The sequence below is a fragment of the Anser brachyrhynchus genome, assembly GCF_964034855.1.
Source record: "Anser brachyrhynchus genome assembly, chromosome: 25".
NCBI lineage: Eukaryota > Metazoa > Chordata > Aves > Anseriformes > Anatidae > Anser > Anser brachyrhynchus.
Window position 1 is genome coordinate 3,601,201 of NC_137718.1, and position 25,145 is coordinate 3,626,345.

Below are 25,145 nucleotides of genomic sequence, written 5' to 3' on the forward strand. Positions count from 1 at the left end.
GACAGCAAGCAATATAGAGGTTCGTGTATTGCCCGAGGAATTACATTTGCAACACAATGCAATTTATTTTGTTATAGAGCAGTCTTCCCACTCAATAGCAGCCAAGGCTCCAGGTTGGCACGTGGAATAGCACAATGCAACTTAAGCAGGAAATTCATCGCAGTGCAGAATCGCTGCAGAAAACAATTTTGCGAATGTGGCCTTGGGGATGCTGCAGTTGCAGTCTCTCGGTGACTCCGGAGCAAATGGGTTTGGTTTACAAGAGCTGTTTTTTTTTTTTTTTTAATAGGGTTAGGGTGCTCGATGCATTTCTGGCCACAAGTGTCAGACTGGGAAGTTTCTGTGGTTCATGAACATATTCCTAATGAGGAATATTGGAGATCTGCAACCTCTTGGGGCCATGCAGGCTCCCATCAGAGCAGGGTCTGTCCCTCTTGGTGCCACAGCAGTTATTGCAGAGGCAGAGTATGCTCCAGCTCGGAGTAACGTGCTGTCTCTGCTGTAAAGCAATCACAGACCTCCAGGCAGGATGAGAAGGCGATGGGAGACAGAAAACTGCTCTGTCCCATGCTGCTGGGGACATTTTGGGCGTGCTGTGGTCCGCAGCCTGCAGTGAGAGTCCCAAGGGCTGCCCGTGGCCCTGGTAGCAGGGCAAAGAAAAACATTTTCTGGACATCAGGCCCAGAGGGAGACATCTATAAGAGGTGCAATGCATGCTTTGCCCTCTGCTGAGATCGTGATTTGGAATGGATCCATCATGTTTCCATCACCCCTAGAATGATGATCCATCACCCCTAGAATTCTGTGATTCTGTGACTCTGTGATGTTCCCATGGGTGAATTCTGCCTCTGGATTTACGTGGATAGAGGGGATACCTGCAGGGTATGGGCATCTTCTCTCCCTCTGTGCAACTGCAAAATGAAGAGCTCGGTTTTATGCCACCTTACTGGCCGTGCTTTTCTTGTACAGGGCCTGGCCTTGCAGTTTTCTGAATTTATCGGAGTGTTTGGGGCTGGAAATGCAGTCTCATTTCAAGCGAAAGGAAGGACCCGATCAGCAGATTTAGCAGGTAGCAATGGGATGTGGCAGCCAGGCAAAACATAATCCACATGGCTGCCTTGGCCGTAACGCACCGGTAGCATTGTGGAATATGGATGCAGCAGGGAACTGGGTAAGAAAACACGTCAAGGAAGAAAGCTAAGGCAGGGTAATGCAAGATAACAGGTCATAACAGCCCGAGTCCTGCTGAGGGCTTGTTTTCCACAAGCTCATTCTCTTGCTGCCATCTATTGGCATTGAACTGGATTGAAGACAGCACTGCTGCCTTCCCAGATGGAAGGGCTGGCGGGGATGGGGGCAGCTGGTGTCACAGCGCCGAGAGGCAGCGTGCTTCGGGTCCCATTCTGCTCCTGATCCCAGTCCCTGCCGTGCTCCTGCAGCTTGCCCAGGCAAGGGGTGAGTGTGGCAGAAGGGCATCAGGAGAAAAGCAAGCTCACCTTGTGAATCCGTTGATGTTTTCCCCAGGTGAACACTTTTCAAGCTGTGCTGATCACCGACGGCGTGTCGTCCTTTGCCATATTTAACTACCAGGAAATCAGCTGGACCACGGGGACGGCCAGCGGAGGGGACCCCCTGACCGGGCTCGGCGGGGTGATGGCCCAGGTGAGGCTCTGGGCCCTGTGTCCCCAGCTCTCCCAAGCTCTTTGATGGTTGCCCACAGCTTCCCTGATGTAACTTTTTACATACATTTATATTTAAACATACATAAAGATGTAAATATAGATCTGTACTGCTTGTAGTGCCTGCAGAGATTTTCACTCACATCCAAACTACCTGAAAACCAAGATTTCTGAAAAAACATTTTGAGATGAAAGACAACATACTCAGGAATTATTGTGAGCAGGGAGGTGCACAAATGCAGCGTTGCTTTCCTGCAGCGAGGATGGATGTGTGATGGGTTTTTCTCTCTCTCTGTGTTAGGCTGGCTTCAACGGTGGAAATGTCACCAACTTCTTCAGCATCCCAGGCTCCAGAACCCCAGACATAGTCAATATAGAAGAAACGACCAATGTTAATGTGCCTGGGCGCTGGGCTTTCAAAATAGATGGCAGAGAAATAGATCCAGCCAACGGCTGCAGCTTGAGAGGTAAGAGAGGAATGGTGATTTTGGGGTGCAGAATGGCAAAAGGTCATGCTGCCTGAGTGGGGAGGACAGAGAGGTTTGTCATTCATCTCCGCGTGGGCATGTCTTGTCCAACTCTGCTGCATCCCTGCGTGCTGACTCTTGGACAGCTGGAGAATGGGCTTGCAGTGCGTATTTTTGGCCAATTCTCAGTGCGGCTGAGACCTGACTTGGAAGCTCTGAGAAAAACAAGAGGGGCCCATAAAGCTTTGGGCGGCTTTCAACCACCAGCGAACAAAGGTGTCACCAGTGCTTGCTTGGTTTCACTCCTGTGGTTTCATCAGCAAGGCGTTGCTAAAAGCCTCCATTTCTGCTGCCTGGATGCACACAGTCAAGAGCTGATGGGGCTCGAGAGGTTCTCAGGAATCAAACAACACCTGGATGTTGTCTCGATTAATTGCTGCAGTGCTGATGGAGATGTGAGAAATGCCTCAATAATTGTCTTAGACAGAGTCTTCTGTGAAGCTATTTTATTCATGGGAAAGACCTGGGGGACGGTTGTGCCCTCTTGTCCCTGGGATGGGGATGCTGACAGTGTGGTCCAATTTCCCTTGTTTCTGTAGTTTTTTTGGGCACGATAAATTCCATGCCCTTACCCCAATACAGTGTCTGTGCATGAGTCACCGGTGGCATGGAGATGTAAAGGGATTAAATGAGACACCACGGGGTCTGTGCCACGGAGTGACCATCGCATTGCCCTTTGACAAACAAAGCTGTCAGGAGCACCCAATGTACTCCTGGAGTCTGTGTTATGTACTCTTGGAGTCCGCGTAACAAGAGAGTTGTTGCTTGCTGCTGGATGCTGCTCCGGGATGCCCAGCTTCTTTATGGCCTGGTTTCAGGTTGTACCAAAGATGACCTGGATGACCCAAAGGCTCTTGCAGCCCCAGAATGGTTTTGGGTTTACAAATCCCGAAATTCCAGTTTGCCACAATCACGCGCACCAGGATGGTTGGTGCAGCAGATCTCACTTAAGGAGATATTCATTGCAGGGAACTGTAAAACACCATTTTTTTGTAGCAGGCGGGGAAGAGAACAAAAAGTTTAGGAGAGGTAAAGCAGGCAGTGTGCGCGGTGAAATCCGCGTAAAGGAGAGGTGTGAAAGACAGCCATATGGAGGGGAGGAAGCTCGCACGGGTGTCTGCCACCCTTGCTCTGCCGTCTTCTCCCTGCCTCTCATGTCTGCCGGCTGGGTGATCGCTCATCGGCTCCCATAGCCACCGACGTGTGGGGTGGAAGCTACTTACCAGCAGCTCCTTGGGCTCCTAACACTACGAGCTTTTTTGGAACGGGACTGAATTGCTTCTGATAACAGTGGAAGGACTGAAACCCAGGAGAAATAACCCACCAATCGGCCAGCCCATGCGGTGCTCACACCGATTGCTGCACTTTGGTGTGGGGAGGTTTCAAACGGGATGCGGGACGCACTGAAAGCTCAGTTGTGATAGCATTGCTTTGCCAGGAGTGTGCAAAAAGCAGCTGAGAAGCCCTGCAGCAGGTCCCTTTGTGGGCATACGACCTGCAGACCTCTCTGTAGGACATGAAGCCATGCCTGAGGAATTCACATTTTGATGTGACCGTGCCTCTAACTGCGGGTGAGGTTCCTCTATTAAGGAAAGAGAAAAGTGATACAGCATGGTTTGTTTGTTTTTTTTCTTTTATGCATTTTTAGGACAGTTTCTCCGTCAAGGGGAAATCTTCTGGGACAACTCAAACTGCACCACCAAGTGCCGCTGCCTGGACTTCAACAACGAGATCTTCTGCCAGGAGGTGGCTTGCGGCCCCTTTGAAACGTGCGAACCGAAGACCAAGTTCTTCCAGTGCGTGCCGGTGGAGAGCAGCACCTGCGTGGTGTTCGGAGATCCGCACTACCACACCTTCGACGGCTTCCTCTTTCACTTCCAGGGTTCCTGCTCCTACCTCCTCGCCAGGCAGTGCTGGCCAGGCTCCCAGCTGCCCTACTTCAACGTGGAGGCCAAGAACGAGAACCGAGGCGGCTCCTCCGTCTCCTGGCTGAGGGACATTTTTGTGGAGGTCTACTCACACAAGATCATCCTCCCCAAGGGCAGCTTTGGGAAAGCAAAGGTAAGAGCCCCACTGAACAGGGTGAACTTGATGGGTTGGGTCCTCCAAGGTGATGGTGGGACCGTGCTGGCAGCCCCAGGACCATGGGACTGGCCTTGGGACATTCTGGGCTCCATTTTCCCCTTGGGAAATGTATGGGGTGGAAAGCACCGGTGGCAAAGCCATGGGTCAACAGAGGCCTAAGGCTTACTGATGGCTGGCTGACCTTCTGCACCCATCTGTAAACACAGGGTTGTACTGCTCCTGTCTGAAACCCCTTGCTATTTCATGTGATGGCTCAGTCTTGCGGTTGTGTTCCTGCAGGTGGATGACTTGGTGGTGTCCTTACCTATCTCCCTGGAGCTGGGCGCAATAAAAGTCTACCAAAGTGGCTTGTCCACAGCTCTGGAGACTGATTTTGGCTTGCTAGTGACCTATGATGGGCAACACTATGCCTCCATCTCTGTTCCGGGCACGTACATCAATGGCACTTGCGGTCTCTGTGGGAATTACAACAAAGACCCCGAGGACGATACCCTGCGCTCGGATGGGAGGTTGGCCGTGTCCGTGCCAGAGCTGGGTGAGAGCTGGCGAGTGCCTCACCCCGAGAGAAAGTGCTCTCCCGGCTGCGTGGAGAACTGCAGCATCTGTGACGCCACCGCCGAGTCTTTGTATTTCTCCCCCGAATATTGCGGCTTCATCAACAAGAGCGGCGGGCCGCTGTGGGAGTGCGGTGCTGTCGTGGACCCCACCGCCTTCGTCCACAGCTGCGTCTACGACCTGTGCAGTGCGCGGGATAACGGCACCGGGCTGTGCCAAGCCGTGCAGGCGTACGCTGCAGTGTGCCAAGCCCTGGGCATCCCGGTGGGAGAGTGGCGCACCCAGATGGGATGTGGTAAGTGTTGGCGTGCTCGTGCTGGGAGTGTTCGTGGGTGCCTGCCTTCATTCCCGGGAGATAATCTTGATGGGAGAAAATCTCAACGGGAGATAATCTGGATGGGAAATAATCTCAATGGGAGATAATCTAGATGGGAGGAATGAAGGGGAGGGAGTTGCTCAAGGCAGAGCGGATCTAGCAAAAACCAATCGATCCCTCCCATCGGTGGTGTGAGAGTCTCGTGATAGCAAAAGGGCAGAAAAGGCCAGGCAGAAGTTGGCTGCTGTGATGTTGGAGGCTGGGCTGGATTGCAGGCTGGCTGGCAGCACGCTGCTCAGCCCACCCACCTCTTTTGGCATTAAATTGCTGCAGGAGGCTCGACCGTGCTGGGACTATTTTGGAGAAGCTTTTGCTTGCATTGAGGGAATAGAGAAGGCACAGGAGAGAAATGGCAAGGCCAAATTTGCTGTAAAGTGGGGTTCCTGGGTCATTTCACACTGCCACTGCTGTGGGTCTATAGGAACGATGTCTGTGGCCCCGAACCACATAGTAATATGCCCGTCCTGTTGTTTGTGTCCCCTCTGCACCCACAGCAGAGGCCGTGCGGTGCCCGGAGCACAGCCACTACTCGGTGTGTGCCAGCAGCTGCCCTGCCTCCTGCTCGGACTTGACAGCCCCGCTGTCCTGCGCCTCCCCATGTGCTGAGGGCTGTGAGTGTGACGAGGGCCACGTCCTCAGTGCCGACCGCTGCATCCCCGTGCAGAAGTGTGGCTGTGATGTGGACGGCCGGTACTACACCGTTGGGGAGTCTTTTTGGGCCACAGCGGACTGCACGGTGGAATGCCAGTGCGAGGATGGTGGGGAGGCCAAGTGCTTCAACATCACCTGCCCCGAAGGAGAGGTCTGCGCTATAGAGAACGGCTACCGGGGCTGCTACCCCAAGCGGGAGAGCCTGTGCCTGGTGGGGCAGAACCAGGTGCTGCAGACATTTGATGGCGTTGCCTTTCCCTATCCGCTGGAGCACTCCTACACGCTGCTTAAAACCTGTGCGGAGAAGCTGGACTTCATTGAGGTGGACATCAGCCAAAAGAAGCCAGGATACGTTCCCAATGGGCTGCGCGTCGTGCGGATCCAGGTGGTAGGCCAAGAGGTGAAGGTTGGAGGAGCCAGCCTCTCGGAGGTCAAGGTAAAGGTGCCACCAAGGGCTGGGGTGGGAGGTGGTGGCTCGTGCCATGCCATGATGTCCCCTTGGAGATGCTGTAGGTCCATGGCCTTGGACTGCTCCTTGATGTTGGGGCCATCACAAATGCCAAAGTCCATCCACCCCCTCCAAAGTGAGAGGCAGAAGGACTGGGATCATGTCCTCTCATGCCCCTTAGACTTCCCATCCATGTCCCTGGGTGGGAAGAGGCAGAAGGTGACAGGTACTCATTGAGATGCTGTTCTCATGCCACAGCCCATGCAAACCATCCACATCGAAGAGCTGACAAGGCTAGGGGCAAGCAGAAAATAAAATTAGCACTCATATGTTGCAAGCTCTTGGATTTTGATTAACAGCACAGTTGCCAGCAGAGCTGGTGGCTATAATGTTGTTATGGTCAGCGAAATGGCTGTGGAAAAGAAGGAATATCCCTATTCAAAGGTCTCTGTGCCTTTTGAAGGGAGGGTCCTGGCCTTTAAGTACTGAACCTGGGTTTGGAAGCATTTAGTGTTCTCGGCATGGTGCAGCCTGCAGATGGGAATGTCCGTGCAAAGTCACATCACCCTTACTGACACATTGTGATCCACTTATTACTTGCAGGTGAATGGTTACGATGTGGAACTGCCATATTTCCACCCTTCTGGCCGCCTGGAGATCTACCGTAATGACAACGGCACCGTGACGGAGTCAGAGGGACTGCTGAGCATTGGCTACTACAACTCAGGCCTCCTGGAGATCCGCCTCTCCACTGCCTACTTCAACTGTACCGGGGGCTTGTGTGGCTTCTTCAACGGCAACAGCAGCGATGAGTTCTGCCTGCCCAAGGGCAAGTGCACGGACAACCTGGAGCTCTTCCTGGAGAGCTGGACCACATTCGACGAGATCTGCAACGGGGAGTGCGGGGACCTCCTCAAGGCGTGCAACAACGACTCGGAGCTGCTTAAGTCCTACAGGAGTCGCTCCAACTGCGGCATCATCAATGACCCCACCAACAGCTCCTTCCTGGAGTGTCACAGCGTGGTCAACGTCTCGGCCTACTACAGGACGTGTCTCTTCCGCCTGTGCCAGAGCGGAGGCAACCAGTCGGAGCTGTGCGACGCCGTGGCGCGCTACGCCGGCGCCTGCAAGAACGCCGAGGTGGATGTGGGCCAGTGGAGGAGCCACAGCTTTTGCCGTGAGTCCGTGAAAATTTTTAAGTATCTGGGGTGGGGAGAAAGGGATGTAGACCTCACCACCGTGGGAAAGGTCTATTTCTCAGGAGTTTGTGGGTGTAAAGAAGTAGACTGCATTTTTTTTTTTATTGGGCCACCACAAATTACAGCCCCTCTTCCCCCTGTAGTGCCCTCATGCATACTCCTTAATGGTGTTCCTCGATAGAGGAGCTGGAAAACTCTCAACAGCAGACCGACTGGTGGAAGAGAGGCTTGGACCTTGCAAGTTTTCAGGAGCTCCATGGCATCCCAGCACTTAGGGCAGCGTGAGAAGTCTGAAATAATGCAAATGGATGGGGCAGAGTTGCCTAAACTCTGGCAATTCGGGGCAGTTTTCCCACTCGCTAACCTAGAAGTCAAGCAAAGATTGGCATGGCTGTTGAAAGAGCTTTGTCTGATGGAGGCTGATGTGTACGAAGTGCTCTCCTGAGTAGTGCACGGAAAGGAAAGAGGTGGCGAGCATCACTGCTAGCATAGTGCATCTCCTATATTTTTCATCTGGAAGGCAGCATTTCCCATAGCAGCAAAGCCCGGTCCTGGAGCTCTTATCAGGGTCATCAAGCCAGCGGGTGATCGGTGTGTGTTAGGACCACAATGCCTCTTGTGCCCATAGATGAGGACCTGCCACCCTGTGGACTGATGGCAGTTTCTAAGCAGTCCCTTTGCCTGCAGAGACAGATTTCCCAATTAAGCAATTTCATGGTGGCATTTCAGGAGATGTGAGGAGCTTAACGATGTGGTGTAGGAGCGTTCCAGAGCCGCAGATGGCGGCTGACAGTACTGTAAGCCATCACCGAAGGATAATTCGAATAAGGCGTGTTTTTAGCTGTCGCTATAAACTTGCCATTGATGGGAAAACATTCATAATTCAGCAGCGAATGTGAAAAATCCCCAGCATGGCAGCACACAGTCAGTGGGATGCCTCCACTGTGGACATTTTAGAGAGGCATCCATTTGGGAAGGTGGCACGTCCTCTGGGTTAGCAGGAGGAGGTTTCACTTGGCACAGGTCTCTGATGTGAGGAGGGTGATGGCAGTGAGGAAAAGGGGTCACAAAGGGAATGGGAAGACCAGATGGTTGGGAGGGCACTGGGATCGCTTCCCCTCTTGCTTTTTTTTTTTATTTTTTTTGCAACCGGGTCGCAGCTCACCCCATGTCCACCTTTATCTCTACTCACACACTGTGTCCAATGCCCCTAGCCCTGGCGTGCCCTGAAAACAGCCATTTCGAGGAGTGCATGAGCTGCGTGGAGACCTGCGAGACGCTGGCCACGGGCCCCGTCTGCACAGACACCTGCACAGAGGGCTGCCAGTGTGATGAGGGCTTCGCCCTCCGCGGCTCCCGCTGCGTTCCCCGCGGCGAGTGCGGCTGCAACTTCGAGGGCCGTCAGCTGGCCACCAACCAGACCTTCTGGATGGACATCTCCTGCCACTTCCTCTGCTACTGCAACGGCTCGGACAACAGCGTGTACTGCGAGAACGTCTCCTGCAAGGACGACGAGTACTGCCTGGAGGAGAACGGCCTCTACTACTGCCACGTCCGCACGGATGCCTCCTGCATCGTCTCCGGCTACGGGCACTACCTGACATTTGACGGCTACTCTTTCGACTTCCAGAGCAGCTGTGCCCTGGTCTTGTGCACTACCATCTCCCGGCCGCGGGCAGAGCGGTCGGACACTTTCCCCACGTTCACCGTCACGGCCAAGAATGAGGACCGGGACACCTCCCTGGCCCTGTGGGTGAAGCAAGTGGAAGTGGAGGTCTTCAACTACAACATCGTCATCCACCGCGCCTACAAATACACCGTGATGGTGAGCGCGGGCTGCCAAGGGCAAGGAGTGGTGGTGGGAGCAGCATCTACGAGGGGTTATTTCTTCCTCCCAAACCCCTGGGTGGTTCCCTGTACACAATTCCTTGTGTCTCAGAAGCTTTTCCAGGGCAAACCTTGGAATATTTGTCCCTAGACCACTCCTTGGCACAGCTTTTGGAGGGGGCTTCCTTTTTTGCCGCCATGTTTTGGAGGCTGGGGCCAGGCTGGTTGCTTCAGCAGCACCTCGGTGTCCTGCAGCAGAAGGCTCGAGCAGCCCAGCTCACCAGCCACCTCCTTTCCTTCCCCGCAGATCAACAACGAGCGGCTCTACCTGCCCCTGAAGCTGGGCCAGGGCAAAGTGAACATCTTCGCCTTCGGCTTCCACATCGTGGTCGAGACCGACTTTGGGCTGAAGGTGGTGTACGACTGGAAGACCTTCCTTTCTGTCACCATCCCACGCAGCTTCCAGAACCTGACCTATGGCCTCTGCGGCCGCTACAACGGCAACCCCGAGGACGACCTGGTGGCCGCGGGCGGCATGCCAGCATTCGGTGTCACCGACTTTGTCCAGAGCTGGGCGAAGCGGGACGCCTTCTGTCGGGTGGGCTGCGGTGACCGCTGCCCCGCCTGCGGGAAGGTGGAGGGCTTCTGGAAACCCCAGCAGCTCTGCAGCCTGATCCCCAGCCAAAGCGGCGTCTTTGCCAAGTGCCACAGCAAGATCAGCCCCAGCTTCTTCTACAAGAACTGCCTCTTCGACACGTGTGTCGACGGGGGGGCCATGCAAACGGCCTGCGGCTGGCTGCAGAATTACGCTAGCACGTGCCAAACGCAGGGCATCGCCGTCACCGGCTGGAGGAACTTCACCTCGTGCTGTAAGTGCCACCCTGCTGCCAGGCTCCTCTTTGCTGGGGTGTCACCTGGGGTGACACCTGCAGGTGTGGTGGCACCATAATATTTTCGGGAGGTAGGTGTTTGCTGAAAGGAGGTAGCAGAGCAGTAGTTTTGAACTGTGTGTGATACAGCAGGAGCAGGGATAGAGAAGGTGAAGCCTCAGGTTCAGGAGGCATCATCCATCCTGCCGTTGTTCCCCAGGAATTTTATTAGTGAGACTCGCAGCCAGGAGTACATGTTTGTTCTAATGAAGCTGCTCACTGTTGTCAATAAGATTACACCGCAACATCCAATTAAGCTCCTGAGGATGGGCTCCGTGAGTCTCCCTGGCAGCCGCTCTATCTGGCAAATCAGCTGGGAAGTAATTGTCACCACTAACAAGACTGAAAATTTAATTTATGTTGTTCTTCCTCCTAACGAGCAACCTCCCGGTTCTGGAGGCTCCCACAGGGCAGGGGTGGTGAGGCCATGATCTGTCACCCCCCATGTGCTCAGCCCAAAATCACCCCCAGTGAGCTGGTGGCACCTTTAGGTGTGCAGCAACCCCCAGGTTTTGAGGTCCGATGGCTAAGGAATGAAGGCCAGCTGGCAGCAGCATATCCCCTGGAGTGTGTACCCTTGCAGAGGGCACGGGGGCTCCATATGTGGGCTGGGAGCCCGCAAGACCTCTGTGGGCACTGCTGTCCTCCAGCCCCAGGGTCAGCAGGAGCCAGTGCCAGAGGGCTGCGAGGGTTTGTGCGCATGGCCGAGGCGCGTGGTTTGCGTGCTCCCCATGAGATGGTGGCTGGCAGCCATAAGCCAGTGATGTAAGGAGCTTGTAGGAGAGGTCAGTTTTCTCCAAGGAGCTAATCTGCACCCCTCGTGTTCTCCCCGCACGTTGCAGCCGTCAGCTGTCCCCCCAACAGCCACTACGAGAGCTGCGTGTCCCTGTGCCAGCCGCGATGCGCCGCCATCCGGCTCAAGAGTGACTGCAGCCACTACTGCGTGGAGGGCTGCCAGTGTGACCCCGGCTACGTCCTGAATGGCAAGAGCTGCATCCTGCCCCAGAACTGCGGCTGCTACTCCGATGGCAAATACTACGAGGTACGCCAGGAACATCCTTCTCACGGTGCCATCTCCGAGCCCCTTTGTGACATCCCTCGCTGGGTGCCCCAGGTGGGACACGCGGTGGATGCGTTGTAAGGTGTCATGTTGATCCTGTTCACTGTGGTGTGTGGTACAGGTATCTAGAGGAGCCAAGCAGGGGTCACACAAGAAGCACATGTTGACACCCCCCAGCTCAGTGTGACTCAATACGAGCCAAAAAAAAAAAAAAAAAAGGGCAGGAGTTGCCAGGGCACCAGGGGGCACAGGGAGACAGGGAAGAGGGATGTCATCCCTGGCATGCCACATGTCCTTCTGGCCTGCAAAACGGTTGTGTGGCTGTTAGGTGAGGGTGATTCGGGTGTCCTGCATGGAAGGGGTGGTAGGAAAGGAGACTGGTGACCAGGGATGCTGCCTTTAGTTGGTGTCAAGAGTCCAATACTCTACGAGTTGCAAGTGAAGTGAGTTTACTGTTTCTTATGAAATCTACTTGTTTGTAGCTATTAGATGTTACTTGGGATTTTGTGGAATCAGCGTGATGCCGTAATCACCAGACCATGGTATAGTAACTCTCATGGTGCGGGGTGACCCTTGTCTCCGAGGAGGAATAAGGTGCTCGAAGCCAGCATGAGGCCATTGCCATCCTCAGAGTTTACCTTGCCAGTTGTTCCATTTGTCTGTTTTACACCGGGACCCTCTGGTCCTCTGTCCTCTGTGCATGAAGATAAGTGTAGCTCTCTTAATAGTAGCTGTGGTCATTTCCTCTGTTTGGTGCTGAGCTGTTTGGGCATGTCCTCCTCATCTGCAATCTCTGAGCCTTCTCCTGCTGCAGGGAGTCTGGGGACAGAGGAAATCGTGTTCCCCTCCTGCAGGAGCCAACACTTGCAGAGGCTGGTCTTCTGCAGCAGGCTGGGTTGTGTGGTTGTGCTCCTGGTGGGTGCCATCAACCCCACATAGTCTGGCAGGAGTGTACCGTAAAAACACGGGGAGGCAAACACAGATGGGCCATGGCCACACAGAATGTGCAGAGGCACACAAGCATGACACAAGTGCATGTCACCTGGAGCACGGTGGCTGTACAGGACCACAGCCACACAAAATGCTGCTGAGATGGTTGGCAGGCTCATCTTGCTGGTGGCATTGCTAACTTTACTATTATTATTATTTATTTATGTATTTTTTATGGTGAAATTGTTCTGCACAGTGTCTTTGCCAAGCCAAGCACACCACTGTGTGCTGTTACCCCATTATTGTCCTATGGGGTGCTTGGCGGATTATGTTTTGGTAGGCAGGGCACAAGAAAGGGACAAGGAGGTATTTAGAGTGCAGGGCACAAGGCAGATGAGGTCACCGTGGCAATGGAAATGTGCAGTGTCCTCATGCCTGCAGGTAGCAGGGATTTTGGCAGCTGTGCACAAGCAGTCGGTGTGTGCATTGTGCTTTTTGCTCTGTCCTCATCACCAGACTTCCTGCTCTATGAGGCAGAGGGGAGTAAAACCAGGCTGAGCATCCATGGAGGGTCGGGCAGGGGTCCCTGTCTCTCCCCATGCATGACCCATTTGTCTTTCAGCCCAAGCAGCTCTTCTGGAACGGAGACTGCACACGGCGGTGCCGCTGCTTCCGACGGAACCTGATCCAGTGCGACCCGCGGCACTGCAAGTCGGACGAGGAGTGCGCCTCACGCAACGGCGTCCACGGCTGCTTCAGCACCCGCAGCTCCTTCTGCCTGGCGGCAGGTGGTGGCGTCTTCCGCACCTTCGATGGCGCCTTCCTCCGCTTCCCCGCCAACTGCGCCTTCGTGCTCTCCACCATCTGCCAGAAGCTGCCCGACTTCTCCTTCCAGCTCATCATCAACTTCGACAAGTGGTCCTCGCCCAACCTCACCATCATCTCCCCCGTGTACTTCTACATCAACGAGGAGCAGATCCTCATCAGTGATAGGAACACCGTCAAGGTGAGGTCTTGAGGTCTGGGCTATGGGGGACCAGCTCCAGAGCGAAGGGGCCAGGCACCCACGTCCATCAATGAAGAAGGGCAGTGCAGCAGTCCCCACGAGTGACCAAAAGGCCACACAGGTCGCTGGTTGTAGTGGTACCAGCAGCTCCACGCGATGGATGTGGATGCTCTCCATTGGGCTTGGCAGAGGGGTGCTGGCCAGGATGAGAGGGATGGCAGGAGGCAAAGGTTGTCCCTCTCTTTGAATCCTCCTGCATGTGGGGAGGTGCGGCTGTCATTTAATTGTTGGGGGATGCGGGCCTGGTCTTTTAGGGTAGAAGAACACTGTATGTGGCTGTCTCAGTGAGAGAGGAGTCCCCAGCTAGAGCCTCTACACACTTGTAGGGCTTGCTTTGCATCATGGCCTTATACAGGCATTTAAGGGTAACAGATTTCAGAGAGATCTGTTGGGAGAAGGAGTATGTGAAGGGGAAGGCAAGGTCTCAACGACCCCTGCTCAAGCAGACGCATCATGTTTTCCTATTTGGGGTACCGGGAGGCATTTGCAGAGATGTCTGTGGGTGGCCAACGCTCCTGTCTGGTGGCAGAGGGGACAGGAGGGACATCAGCCTCATGTCCTCTCCCGTGCCAGGTGAACGGCAGCCACGTGAGCATCCCCTTCGTCACGGGACTTTCCACCAAGATCTACAGCCAGGAAGGCTTCCTGGTCATCGACTCCGGCCCCGACATCCAGATCCGCTACAACGGCTTCAACGTCATCAAGATCACTATCGGAGAGCGGCTGCAGAACAAGGTGTGCGGCCTCTGCGGCAACTTCAACGGCGACCCGGCAGACGACTACGCCACGCTGCGGGGCAAGCCGGTGGTCAGCAGCGTGCTGCTGGCACAGAGCTGGAAGACCAACGGCATGCAGAAGAGGTGAGGCATCCCCACCAGGCACGGGAGGGAGCGGGGCCAAGCGCATCGCGAGCCCCCGCGACGTGTCCGGTGCCCGCAGCTGCAACGAGCTGCAGTACTCCCAGTACGCCGCGTCCTGTGACAACGTCCGCATCCAGAAGCTGCAGAGCGACAGCTACTGCCTGAAGCTGACCGACATGAAAGGCTTCTTCCAGCCCTGCTACGGCCTCCTGGACCCCCTGCCCTTCTACGAGTCCTGCTTTCTGGACGGCTGCTACAACCACAAGAAGGTGCAGCTGTGCGGCTCGCTGGCCGCCTACGGCGAGGCGTGCCGCACCTTCGGCATCCTGGGCACCGAGTGGATCGAGAAGGAGAATTGCTGTAAGAGAGCTGGGTTCCCCTGGGATCCCGCAGGGGCATCCCACATGGGGTGGCCCATAGTGGTGCATCCTGTGGTCCATCCATCCTGTGGCCTGAGGATAAAGGTCCCGCTCGCGGCGCTTCTCGTGCTGTTTAGCAGGAGTGGTGGAAGACCCCTGCGCGGGCGCCGACTGCCCCAACCGGAGCTGCGAGCTGGATGACGGCGGGGAGCTGTGCGGCTGCGTCGAGCCCCCACCCTACGGGAACAGTGAGCCTGTTTGCACCACCAGGGGGAGAAGTGATGGTTGGGGTTGGGTTCTGGGTGTGTGGTGTCCTTTCTGGTGGTCCCGTAACCCTTCTTCTGCCCTAGACACCCACGACATCATCGACGCGGAGGTGACCTGCAAAGCCGCCCAGATGGAGGTGTCCATCTCCAAGTGCAAGCTCTTCCAGCTGGGCTTCGAGCGTGAGGGTGTGCGGGTCAACGACCGCCACTGCCCCGGCATTGAAGGCGAGGACTTCATCTCCTTCCAGATCAACAACACCAAGGGCAACTGCGGCAATGTGGTGCAGGTGGGACCGGGCAAGGGGCCAGGGTGACTTCTCTCAGACTTTTGGGTCTGAGATCTCATGGTCCAGCTAACTAGTGTCCCAGCCCGGAGGATTAGGAGGAGGAAGGAGAGTAGTTGGGAGGCTCAGGAACCTGTGAGGTCCCTGAGGACTTTGGGGTCAGGGAGGAAGGGGTGGTCCGTACCGGTGACATGGGAATTGCTGGGTGTGGATGCTCCCTGGGGGAAGGTACTGCAGTGGTACACAAACCTTTGGGGCCAGAGGTGGTATTTTATAGAGATGGAGGGCCCCTGTGGTCACACCGCTATGCTGAGGCACCCATCAGGAGTAGGAGATCAGAGACGATCAGTCTTGAGGGGTATCGTTTGCTCCCTCCCACAGTCTAACAGCACGCACATAGTGTACAAGAACACGGTGTGGATCGAAAGCGCCAACAACACGGGCAACATCATCACCCGGGACCGGACCATCAACGTGGAGTTTTCCTGTGCCTATGAGCTGGACATCAAGATCTCCTTGGACTCAGTTGTGCGGCCGATGCTAAGGTCAGAGCAGTGGGAGCAATGCCACCCCTCCTTCGTGTGCACATGCAGCAAGGTGATGAGGTGGGAGTAATCCTTCTGGTGCGTCTGAGCCTGTTTTGGTTTCTTGTCATTAGCGTGATTAACCTGACAGTGCCGACGCAGGAAGGGAGCTTCACAACCAAGATGGCCCTGTACAAGAACTCCTCCTACAAGCACCCATACCGGCAGGGGGAAGTCGTGCTGACCACGCGGGACGTGCTCTACGTGGGGGTCTTCGTGGTCGGGGCCGACTCCAACCACCTGATCCTGATGCTGAACAAGTGCTACGCGACCCCCTCGCGGGACAGCAACGACAAGCTGCGCTACTTCATCATCGAGGGAGGGTAAGGGAATTGGAAGGGTAAAAGAGAAAACGTGTAGGCTGTGATAAGGGCAGCGTAATAGGTAAAGCCCAAGCTGTGCCGAATCAGAACAAAATCAGCAATTCATTCACAACATCCCTTCAGCGGGCAGACGTTCAGTCATTTCCAGGAAAGCCGGGCTGCATCGTGCGCAATGGCTATTTGGGAAAACAAATGCTGAAAGCAGAACATCCTCCCCTCCTTGTCCAGCTTTCCCCCATTTATTGCTCAGCATGGTGCCACACGGTACTGGATAGCCCTTTGGCCAGTTGGGGTCCCTGTCCTGTCCAGCCAGGGCCAAAATATGGCCAAAATATCAGCCCAGGCTTGGTTATAAATGGAAAGCATGGTGCCGTAGGAGATACTATGATGATGGTTAGCTCTCTCTCAGCCAAAAGCCATACATATTTTAGGGATGAGGTATGCTGACAAGTGGGTCCCATGATGCTCTCAAGGGTATAGCGGGACCAAAGAGCACTGCTACAGGACCTGGGCAAGAGGTCTTAGGGGGCGAGGGGAGAGTAACATCCCTCCAGGGAGGGTCCTGATAGTGGGAGCACCATGGCAAGCGTCTGCACTTTGTGCAGGTGCCAAAACATGAAGGACAACACCATTGGCATAGAGGAGAACGGGGTGTCCCTGACCTGTCGCTTCCATGTCACCGTCTTCAAGTTCATCGGGGACTATGACGAAGTCCACCTGCACTGCGCCGTCTCGCTCTGCGACTCAGAGAAATACTCCTGCAAGATAGTAAGTGGGGCAGGCACCGAGGGCTGGCTTCGAGAGGTGGGTCAGGACTTTCCTGCAGCTCTGGAAGGACACCATGGGCATGGTTTATGTGGCGTTCAAGAGGTGGTCAGAGATCAAGGAGGAAGCTGGAAGGACTGTGTCTGGGTGCGGGGAGGAGAGCTCTCCCATGGCCAGGTTGCCCATAACCTGAGCTTTTTGAGCCTGGCTGCATTTGGGTGTCTTTTTGGGACCTGGGTTGGTCAGAGGGGGCCCTAACAGGGGCTGAGAGTGATGGATGCACCCCCTGTCCCTGCCCAGAACTGCCCCCAGCACCGGCGGTCAGCCAGCGCCTTCGCCCAGGAGGCCCATGAGCAGATCCTCTCGGTGGGACCCATTCGGAGGAAACGTAAGTGCATGTGGCCAGGGGAAGGGCACGGCGTGGGGGTGCCCACCTCCCACGGGGACCTCTGTGGCACGAGGTGACAGCAAGGTCTCAGGGGAGAGTGAGCACCCCGGTAGGACTTCTTGCTGCAGGAGGGAATGGGGGTCCTGGGTGGCCAAAGCGGGGGCTGCTCAGGGTCCAGCGGCATCATTCCCCCCCCCTTCCATGTGCCTTGCCCCCCAGGATCAGACTGGTGCGAGGACAACGGCGGCTGCGAGCAGATCTGCACGAGCCGAGCGGACGGGCCATTGTGCAGCTGCGTGACGGGGACACTGCAAGGGGACGGCAAGAGCTGCAGGGGCAAGTCCTGGGGGTCCAGGGCATTGGGGCAAGATGGCTGGGGGGTCTGCTCTGAGACAGAGCAGCGTGGGGAAGGTGGCATTTCGTAGCAGGACAGGGATGAGGTCGGGCTGTGGCTGGAGCATCAAGGTCAATGGCAATGTGTGCTGTCAGTGGCCTCTTGGCTAAGAGGTGGAGCATCACAGAGGGTCACAATCATCTCAGGGGATGCGTGCTGTGTCCATGCAAGGGTCCCAGCTCACGTGCTCCTTCTTGCCTTGACAGCCTCCAGCTCTTCGGGGGACGCCCGAGCCCGAGCGAGCCTTGTGGTGGTGGCACAGCTGTGGCTGTGGCTGTGTGTGGCTCCGCGGGACCCGACCTCATAGGTGCAGCTCCGCTGCCCGGCCAAGTACTGTTCTCGTGTCAGCCTGAGTCTCTGTAGGGTAGGAGCCAGCACCCCCAGCGGCAAGCCTGCTGCCGACCCAGCAGGAGAGGGACTCGACCTGAAGAGCGGACGGATGAGCGCCTGGACGGGCATCGGAGGCACCGTGATGGCAGAGCTGGATGTCTGTTGGGATGGATGTGGGACTTGGCTTTTTCTTTGCAGCTTTTCCCAGGCTCTCTCTTGTAGCACCCCATCCCCAGCACCTCTGTTAGTGGAGCAGGATGGGCTCAGGCTCATGCACCTGTGTGTGTCCTTGCCCTCAGAGGGGCTCCCGAGGGAGAGGTGTGCATCGTTGAAGCGCTTGGATCCAGCCAGAGGTAGGTGTTTTGGTGCAGGTCACGGACCAGAGGAGCACGTTCGGATCAGAGGACATCAGCACACCTTGGGAGCACGGCACCTGGTGGCTCTCCAGAGAGGGGAGCCATTGGGGTGCACGGTGGAGAGCCAAGCGTGTTCCTGGGGTTTTGGGAACCCAGGTGTATATCCTGATGTGTGGGGAGAGGCCACGGGGGTGAGCCTGAGAAAAGAGGGCTGGAGCCAAGTCCTCCGGTTGTGGTCAGAGCCGTCATGGTGTCTCTTGAGGGGAGGGAGCAGGGTCGGGGTCTGCCCCCCCAGGACGGCACCAGGCGGGCGGTGGGCTCTGGGGGCCGGCTGGCGCAGGGGGGGCTGTTTCTGTGGGGGACCTGTCTTGTGTTTGTGTTTTGTGACACGGCTGCGTGGGAATAAAAAGCGTTGTACTCCTTCGTAAGCGGCGTGGTCTTGTGCAGAGGAGCTGAGCGGGGGCGAGGCCACGAGGGTCCCGGGGACCCCAGGGGAGGCAGGGCTGGGCCTTTTGGGGAGAGGTGGGCAGCGTGGTCACAGGCAGGAGATGGCTGCAGGGAGTCCAAGGGGGCAGGCACGAGGAGAGGGTCCCAGGAGAAGGGGTGACACCAGGCTGGTGGCCGGTCACCAGCAGGGCTCCACAAGTTCTCATTTTGGGGTCAGTTCTGTTCTGATGGTTTTTACAAAAGATCTGGATGCAGCACTTGAATGCATTCTAGGGACATAAAACTATTAGAGAGCCTCCACAGGAGGGCTACGAAGGTGGTGAAGGGTCAGGAGAGGAAGACATCAGAGGCATCAGAGGACTGGCTCTTCCATTGCCAGCCCACCCACCTCACATCCCATCCCACGCTGTGGGACACCCCAGCATCACCCCCTGCAGCTAGCACACCACCCGTACAGGCATACGCACAGGGAGAGGAAGAAAGCTAGGGAGAAAAGCAACAAGGGAGCAGGAGACAGACGCAAACGGGCACAAGGGAGCAATAGAAGGGCACACAGGAAAGAGAGGGAGGGAGAAAGCGGCACAGCGGGAGAGGGAGAACCAGAAATAACAAGACAGATGGGCAGACACAAAGAGAAGCAGACCTAAGGAAAGAGCCAGAAAGCGAGAACGAAGCACGAAGCAAAGACCAAGGAAGAGGCAGAGAGAAGGACAGAGCCAGAAAGACAAAGACAGAAAAGAAAGACCAAGTGAAAGAGAAACATGGAGGGAAAGGGGCGTGTGTGGAGGCATCCAGCCCCATGGCACAGAAAGGGCACAGGGACAGCAGCGTGGGCATGGGACAAACAGACACCAGGCACATGTGTGGGACACGGGGACGGGGGTGGCAAGGGGGGTACAGCGATGCTGCTGCAGGGCGGGCAGACAGCAGGCGTGAATTCATACCTACAACAGCAGGGACACAACAGGCAACGAGGCAGCACTCAGGCACATAAGGACAGCAACAACGGGACAGAAAAACACGCAGCGAGGGCGGGGGCTTTGTCTGGGGCAAACACACGAGGTCCGGCCTTGACACTGCCTCCCCACGTGCAAACACCGCCTGCTGTGGGTGCACGGGGGTGCGGCTCCAGGTGCCCAACCTGCAGTGATTCCCAAAGGCACACACGGCCCACGCTGTGCCCAGGGGGCTGGTATTAGGGCCAGCCACCGTTTGGTGACCTGGATATAGATGTAGCAGTGCTGCTGTGCAAAGCGGCCTGCAAGAAACACGGGTGGGCGATCACCGTGCTGTAGGGACCGGGGCTGAACGGACGAGGAAAAGCAGGGTGCTGATGTCCTGCAGGGCAGCTCGCCTTGTTGCAATGCTAAGAAACACTCCTGGGGGGGGTCTACTATAGTACTAAAACGAGCACTCCTGGGGTGTGAACGGCCCCAGCGTGGGTGCAGACCCTTCCCCCGAGCACGCACGGGCTCCCACGGCGACACAAATCACTGAGAACTGGGCGGGATGCACCAAAACAGCAAGGATTTACGTTAAAAAGGGCTTATATAAAATCAGCAGGGCCAGCCGATTCGAGCCCGAAGCGGCGTCGGGGGAAAACCCCACGCGAGACACGGGGACACACGGACATAGACACCCGGACACACGGACACCCGCCCCCCCCCCTCCCCCCGCCCCCAGGAGGCGCCGTTTTCCCGCGCCACGCCCCCTCGTGACGTCACCGCCGGCGGTGGCGCGAGTGACGTCACGTGGCGCTACCGGGCGGCGCTGCCCCGCCCCGCCCCGCGACGCGCTCGGGGCCGCCGGCAGGTACCGGGGGGGGGTCAGGGAGCGGGGGGGGGGGGGGGGGGCACGGAGGGGGGGGTCGGCACCGCGGGGCCAACGCGATCGGGGCCGGGGGAGCCGGGGGGATCCGTGGGGATACATGGGGGGGGCCCGGGGGGGAACCGGGGGGGGACCGGGGGGATCTCGGGGAGGATCCGGGGGGATCCGGGGGGATTTGGGGGGGGGGGGGGATCTGTATGGGACCCGGGGGGATCCGGGGGGATCCATGGGGATATGGGGGGATCCGGGGGGGGACCTGGGGGGATCCATGTGGATCTGTAGGAGAGCCTTTGGGATCCATGGGGATCGGGGGGGGGTCCATGGGGATCCGTAGGGAACCTGGGGGGATCCAGGGGGGGAGGCTGTGGGGAGCCAGGGGGATCTGGGGGGATCCAGGGGGGGGGCCCCGTGGGACCCTGAGGTTGATCCAGGGGGACCCATGGGGATCCTGGGGGGATTCATGGGGAGGACCCATGGGGGGACCCTTGGGGGATTCATGGGGACTTGGGGGGACCCATGAGGGCACGGGGCCTGCCCTGCCGCAGCCTCCCTGCATGTCCCCGTCCCCCAGCAGCGACCATGGACCTGGTGCTGGAGGCCGCCGACCGCCACCTCCTGACGCCCTACGTGTACCCCGCGAGCTGGCCCGAGGAGGAGCCCTGCCGGCAGCTCCTCAGCCTCTTCGTCATCACCAACCTCGGGGCGCTCACCCTCTACCTGCTCTTCGGCACCCTCAGCTACTGCTTCATCTTCGACCACGAGCTCCAGAAGCACCCCATGTTCCTAGAGGTGGGTTCCCGGCCTCCCGAAGCCCAGCCGTCCCCCTCCAGGGTCCCCTGCAAGACCCTGCTGTCCTGCAGATGATGCCCCTTGTGCCCATCCGGACACAATAAAACAGTACAGAATGGAATAAAGCAGAATAGAAATAGGAATAAAAATAGGAATAGGAACAGGAGTAGGAATAGGAATAGGAATAGAACAGCTGGAAGGGTCCTACAATGATGGTCCCCTCCCAACTGCCCGGCCACTTCAGGGCTAACCAAAAGTTACAGCATTTTATTAAGGGCCTTATCCAAATGCCTCTCGGACACTGATGGGCACAGGACCCCAAGCACCTCTCTGGGCAGCTCGTTCCAGTGTCCGAGTGGCCAAATGGGGCAGAGTGGCCGTGCGATGATACAACATGTGCTCCTTGAATCCCGTCACCCAAAGGACATGGTGATGGCTTGACACCGGGCTCTGCAGGCAGTCCGGCCTGGCCAACAGCCCCCAGACCTATGAAGCCGTCCCTGCCTCTGTTCTCTGGCTCCCCCATGTCCAAGCCCCTTCTTCGCCCCGATCTGGGCACCAGCACCGCTCCGGGCAGCCCCCGCACCCTGCTCACCGTACCCTTAGCACGGCACTGATAAATATCAAGGACTTCCCAGCCACCCCAGATGCCACATGCCACCCTAAATTCCATCCCTCCCCACCCGGCCGTGGCCTCGATGGGGCAGGGAGGATGGCACGCAGCTCCCCGGGTTCCTCCTGTGCCCTGACCCGTGCCTGGCGCTGCCGCCCCGCAGAACCAGGTGCGACGGGAGATCGCCTACGCGCTGCGCTCCCTGCCCTGGATCAGCGTCCCCACCGTCGCCCTCTTCTTCGCCGAGGTGCGGGGCTACAGCAAGCTCTACGACAACATCGAAGACTCCCCCTACGGTGAGCTGCTCCCTGGATCACCTGCCCACCCCGTGCTCTCCATCGCTCCCTCCATAAATGCCTCCGCATCCCCATCCTCTCCCTGGATCCTGTAGACACCTTCTGCAGCCCACAGCACGTCCCGATGGGTCACCACGGTGTGCCTGGTCCCCAGCCAGCCGCCTCCCTGCTCCAGAGCATCTCAGCTATGAGCTGAGGCCCCGCACCCTGCCAGCCCACGCAGGGTGATGGCCAAACCCCTGCCTAGGGGACGGGACGGCCGCTTTCGCACGTGCCCTGCTCTAATTTGATAGTGCTCCTGTCACCTCTCTCAGCTCCCAATAAACCCGATTTCTCCTGGTAAGGAGAGACTGGCAGTCCTTGCCCTGCATCTGCTCCGTGAGGAAGACCCTGGCCTGACTTTGCTACTCGCTGCCCTCATCCCCATGTGTACACGTGGGGGCTGCCACTAACGTGTCTTTCCCCCCAGGCTGGTCAGGCGTCTTTCTCAGCATGCTGTCCTTCCTCTTCTTCACCGACATGGGCATCTACTGGATACACCGAGGCCTCCACCACAAGCTGTTCTATAAGGTAGGGACCTCCCTTATAACGGGCTGTCATCCGGGGCGGGGCAAATTTGTGCCTTCTAGGGAGCAAACACCACCAGGCAAATGGGGATGGGTGGCCCAACCACCATCACTTTTCGTCTTCTTGGTCCCCATCATCAAGCAAACCCATAGTCCATTAAAATCTGTACAAGACACAAGTCCCTCTCCTGGCCCTAGAGCCTCTCCTGGCCACGGACCACAAACGTCCCCAAGGATGCTGGCCTGTGACCGTCTCGGAACAGGAGCATCCCGCAAGGGGTCGGGCTCCCGTCCCTTCCTGCCCACGGGGCCCACCACGCCTTTTCTCCCCGCAGCGTTTCCACAAGCCCCACCACCTCTGGAAGATTGCGACGCCCTTCGCCAGCCACGCCTTCCACCCCGTGGACGGCTTCATGCAGAGCCTGCCCTACCACGTCTACCCCTTCCTCTTCCCCCTGCACAAGATCACCTACCTGGGCCTCTACATCTTCGTCAACGTCTGGACCATCTCCATCCACGACGGCGACTACCGCGTCCCCCGCCTGCTGCGGCACGTCATCAACGGCTCGGCCCACCACACCGACCACCACCTCTACTTCGACTACAACTACGGGCAGTACTTCACCCTCTGGGACAAGATCGGCGGCTCCTACAAAAGCCCCACCTCGTTCGAGGGCAAGGGCCCCCACGACTACCTGCGCAGGCTCCGAGAGAAGGGCCCCGAGCAGCCCAACGGCGCCGCCGACAAAACCGACTAGATTTTGGCCCAGGCCGGCCGCCGCGGAAAGGGGCCAGGCCTCGTCCTGCTGCTCCCGGCCCCCGTCGGACTAAATTTCCCCATACAGAGCCCTCACCTTGCACCAGAGCGACTGACGTGGGTTGATTTTCAGCACTGACGGGCACCAGGCCTGCGGACGGCTCCCCCCCGAACGCTGCGGACGGGTCTCGCGCGCTCCCGACCTCCCCATCCCCTCCTCCTGGCACACAGACACCTTGATGCTATCGTGCTGCTGCTATCCAGGCTCCTTCGGATAACACCTGCCACGTCCGTGCCCTGCACCGAAATGTGCCCTCCCTGCTCCCTGCGACCCCCAGCATCGGCTGCGTGAGAATGGAGGTTTTTGGGAAGCCTGGCGCCCACCCTGCTCCCACGACGGAGCTCCCCAGCCTCTCTTCGTGCTGCAAACCTTGCTTAAAAATCATTTCCTTTGCCACCTGTGAGTCCGTGCGACGTGCACTGTAACAGCACCGCAACACGAGCACGGTGGTAACGTCGCGGGGTCTCCGTCCGTCCCGCTCCGTGAGCTGCCACAGGGGCTGCTGAGTAAAATCGCGCTGAGATGAGAGGCTGGTAACATCAGGCATTTTGCTCTCCCATCGCAGACACCGATGTTTCACCCACGTGCCTCTATTTCGTGAAAAAAAAAGACTACCCCTACCTTTCGCAGCTGCTGTGGATCCACTCAACGGCGCCGCAGGCTCCGGGTGTGAGGGGACATCTCGTCGTGGGGCGCAGCCTCCCCGAGGCTTTGTGACATGGGGACGTGTCACAAAAGGGCCGGCCTGTAGGACAGGGACAGACTTTGAGCCCTGTGGGCCCCTCGAGCTCCCCGAGGGAATGCAGGAGGAAGGGCTGGGGCCGGGGAGCAGGCGGTGGGAGGGAGCCTTGGTTCGTGGCAGGTCCCCCCTAACAGCCGACGGGCTTACTTGGAAACCCGGCCGCCCGGCCTTGGGGTCAGGGTGGCCGTCAATAAATCTCACTTGCCAACTTTGATGACATCTCACGCCTCTGTTCTCAGTCCGGAGAGCGCCGAGCACCCCCCGTTTCTCCCCGGTAGCACCTGAGGCAGCCTCGCTCTGTGCCCCCCACCGATCGCCCCCTACACGAGGCGCAGTGGGACATGGTCCCAGCACCACCCCATCACCCCATGGACCCCTCCGTCTGCTTGGCACAGTGCTGTGGAAGCCACCGAGAACACCAGAGCGTGCTGAATACAGCGCTCAGCTTGGCCATGTGGGGTCAGCACTGTTCTGTCACCCCCCCCCTGCCCCAAATCTCCCTGCGCGGTGACGCTGCCGGCCTCCTGCCTTCCCAGCCCCGGGTGGGGTGCTGCTGTCCCTCGATGGCACCCCGAGGGCTCGTGACACCGTTGTCCCGAGTCCGTGGCAGGTGCAGAAAACCTTTGGACTCCCTTCTCCCCTGCAGATGCATCCAGATGAGCACCAAAATCTGCACCAGCGGCCAATACCTCCCAGCCCATGCAGGTGCACGGATCTCTCCCCGTTACATCCCAGCCAGGCTCTTGCTGTCAGCCCCCATCCAGGGCAGTAATAAACCCAACCCTGTTCCACAGCTGGTTTTGGCT

At 57.6% G+C, this 25,145-nt stretch overlaps 2 protein-coding genes across 3 annotated transcripts in view; both read left to right on the forward strand.

Moving 5' to 3' along the window:
* TECTA (tectorin alpha) overlaps window positions 1-20,238 on the forward strand; it is a 27,774-nt gene extending 7,536 nt beyond the window's left edge. The window contains exons 4-23 of the mRNA XM_080567608.1: window positions 1,525-1,662; window positions 1,981-2,146; window positions 3,855-4,267; window positions 4,571-5,141; window positions 5,717-6,309; window positions 6,925-7,498; window positions 8,735-9,345; window positions 9,655-10,216; window positions 11,119-11,318; window positions 12,889-13,272; window positions 13,906-14,192; window positions 14,272-14,552; window positions 14,689-14,799; window positions 14,902-15,104; window positions 15,483-15,646; window positions 15,760-16,008; window positions 16,614-16,776; window positions 17,074-17,161; window positions 17,381-17,497; window positions 17,762-20,238. Of these exons, the coding sequence (XP_080423734.1) occupies window positions 1,525-1,662; window positions 1,981-2,146; window positions 3,855-4,267; window positions 4,571-5,141; window positions 5,717-6,309; window positions 6,925-7,498; window positions 8,735-9,345; window positions 9,655-10,216; window positions 11,119-11,318; window positions 12,889-13,272; window positions 13,906-14,192; window positions 14,272-14,552; window positions 14,689-14,799; window positions 14,902-15,104; window positions 15,483-15,646; window positions 15,760-16,008; window positions 16,614-16,776; window positions 17,074-17,161; window positions 17,381-17,497; window positions 17,762-17,862 (5,976 nt within the window). The 3' untranslated portion in view covers window positions 17,863-20,238. The remainder of the gene's footprint in view (window positions 1-1,524; window positions 1,663-1,980; window positions 2,147-3,854; window positions 4,268-4,570; window positions 5,142-5,716; window positions 6,310-6,924; window positions 7,499-8,734; window positions 9,346-9,654; window positions 10,217-11,118; window positions 11,319-12,888; window positions 13,273-13,905; window positions 14,193-14,271; window positions 14,553-14,688; window positions 14,800-14,901; window positions 15,105-15,482; window positions 15,647-15,759; window positions 16,009-16,613; window positions 16,777-17,073; window positions 17,162-17,380; window positions 17,498-17,761) is intronic.
* Window positions 20,239-20,386: 148 nt separating this feature from the next.
* SC5D (sterol-C5-desaturase) lies at window positions 20,387-24,553 on the forward strand. Of its 2 annotated transcripts, none has more exons than XM_080567614.1 (5): window positions 20,387-20,500; window positions 21,087-21,304; window positions 22,081-22,213; window positions 22,683-22,783; window positions 23,115-24,553. In XM_080567614.1, the coding sequence occupies exons 2-5, from the start codon at window positions 21,095-21,097 to the stop codon at window positions 23,535-23,537; spliced, it is 867 nt and encodes a 288-aa protein (XP_080423740.1). In that variant the 5' UTR covers window positions 20,387-20,500; window positions 21,087-21,094; the 3' UTR covers window positions 23,538-24,553. The 2 variants fall into 2 exon arrangements, with proteins under 2 accessions (XP_080423740.1, XP_080423741.1); XM_080567615.1 differs by having other exon boundaries at window positions 20,415-20,500; window positions 21,090-21,304.
* Window positions 24,554-25,145: the final 592 nt, after the last annotated feature.

What these genes read in the sequence shown, in the direction of transcription:
- SC5D (XM_080567614.1), top strand. Translation starts at nt 21,095, where the DNA reads ATGGACCTGGTGCTGGAGGCCGCCGACCGCCACCTCCTGACGCCCTAC. An exon ending in CATCGAAGACTCCCCCTACG is followed by an intron (nt 22,214 to 22,682) that starts GTGAGCTGCTCC and finishes CTTTCCCCCCAG; the next exon opens with GCTGGTCAGGCGTCTTTCTC. An exon ending in ACCACAAGCTGTTCTATAAG is followed by an intron (nt 22,784 to 23,114) that starts GTAGGGACCTCC and finishes TTCTCCCCGCAG; the next exon opens with CGTTTCCACAAGCCCCACCA.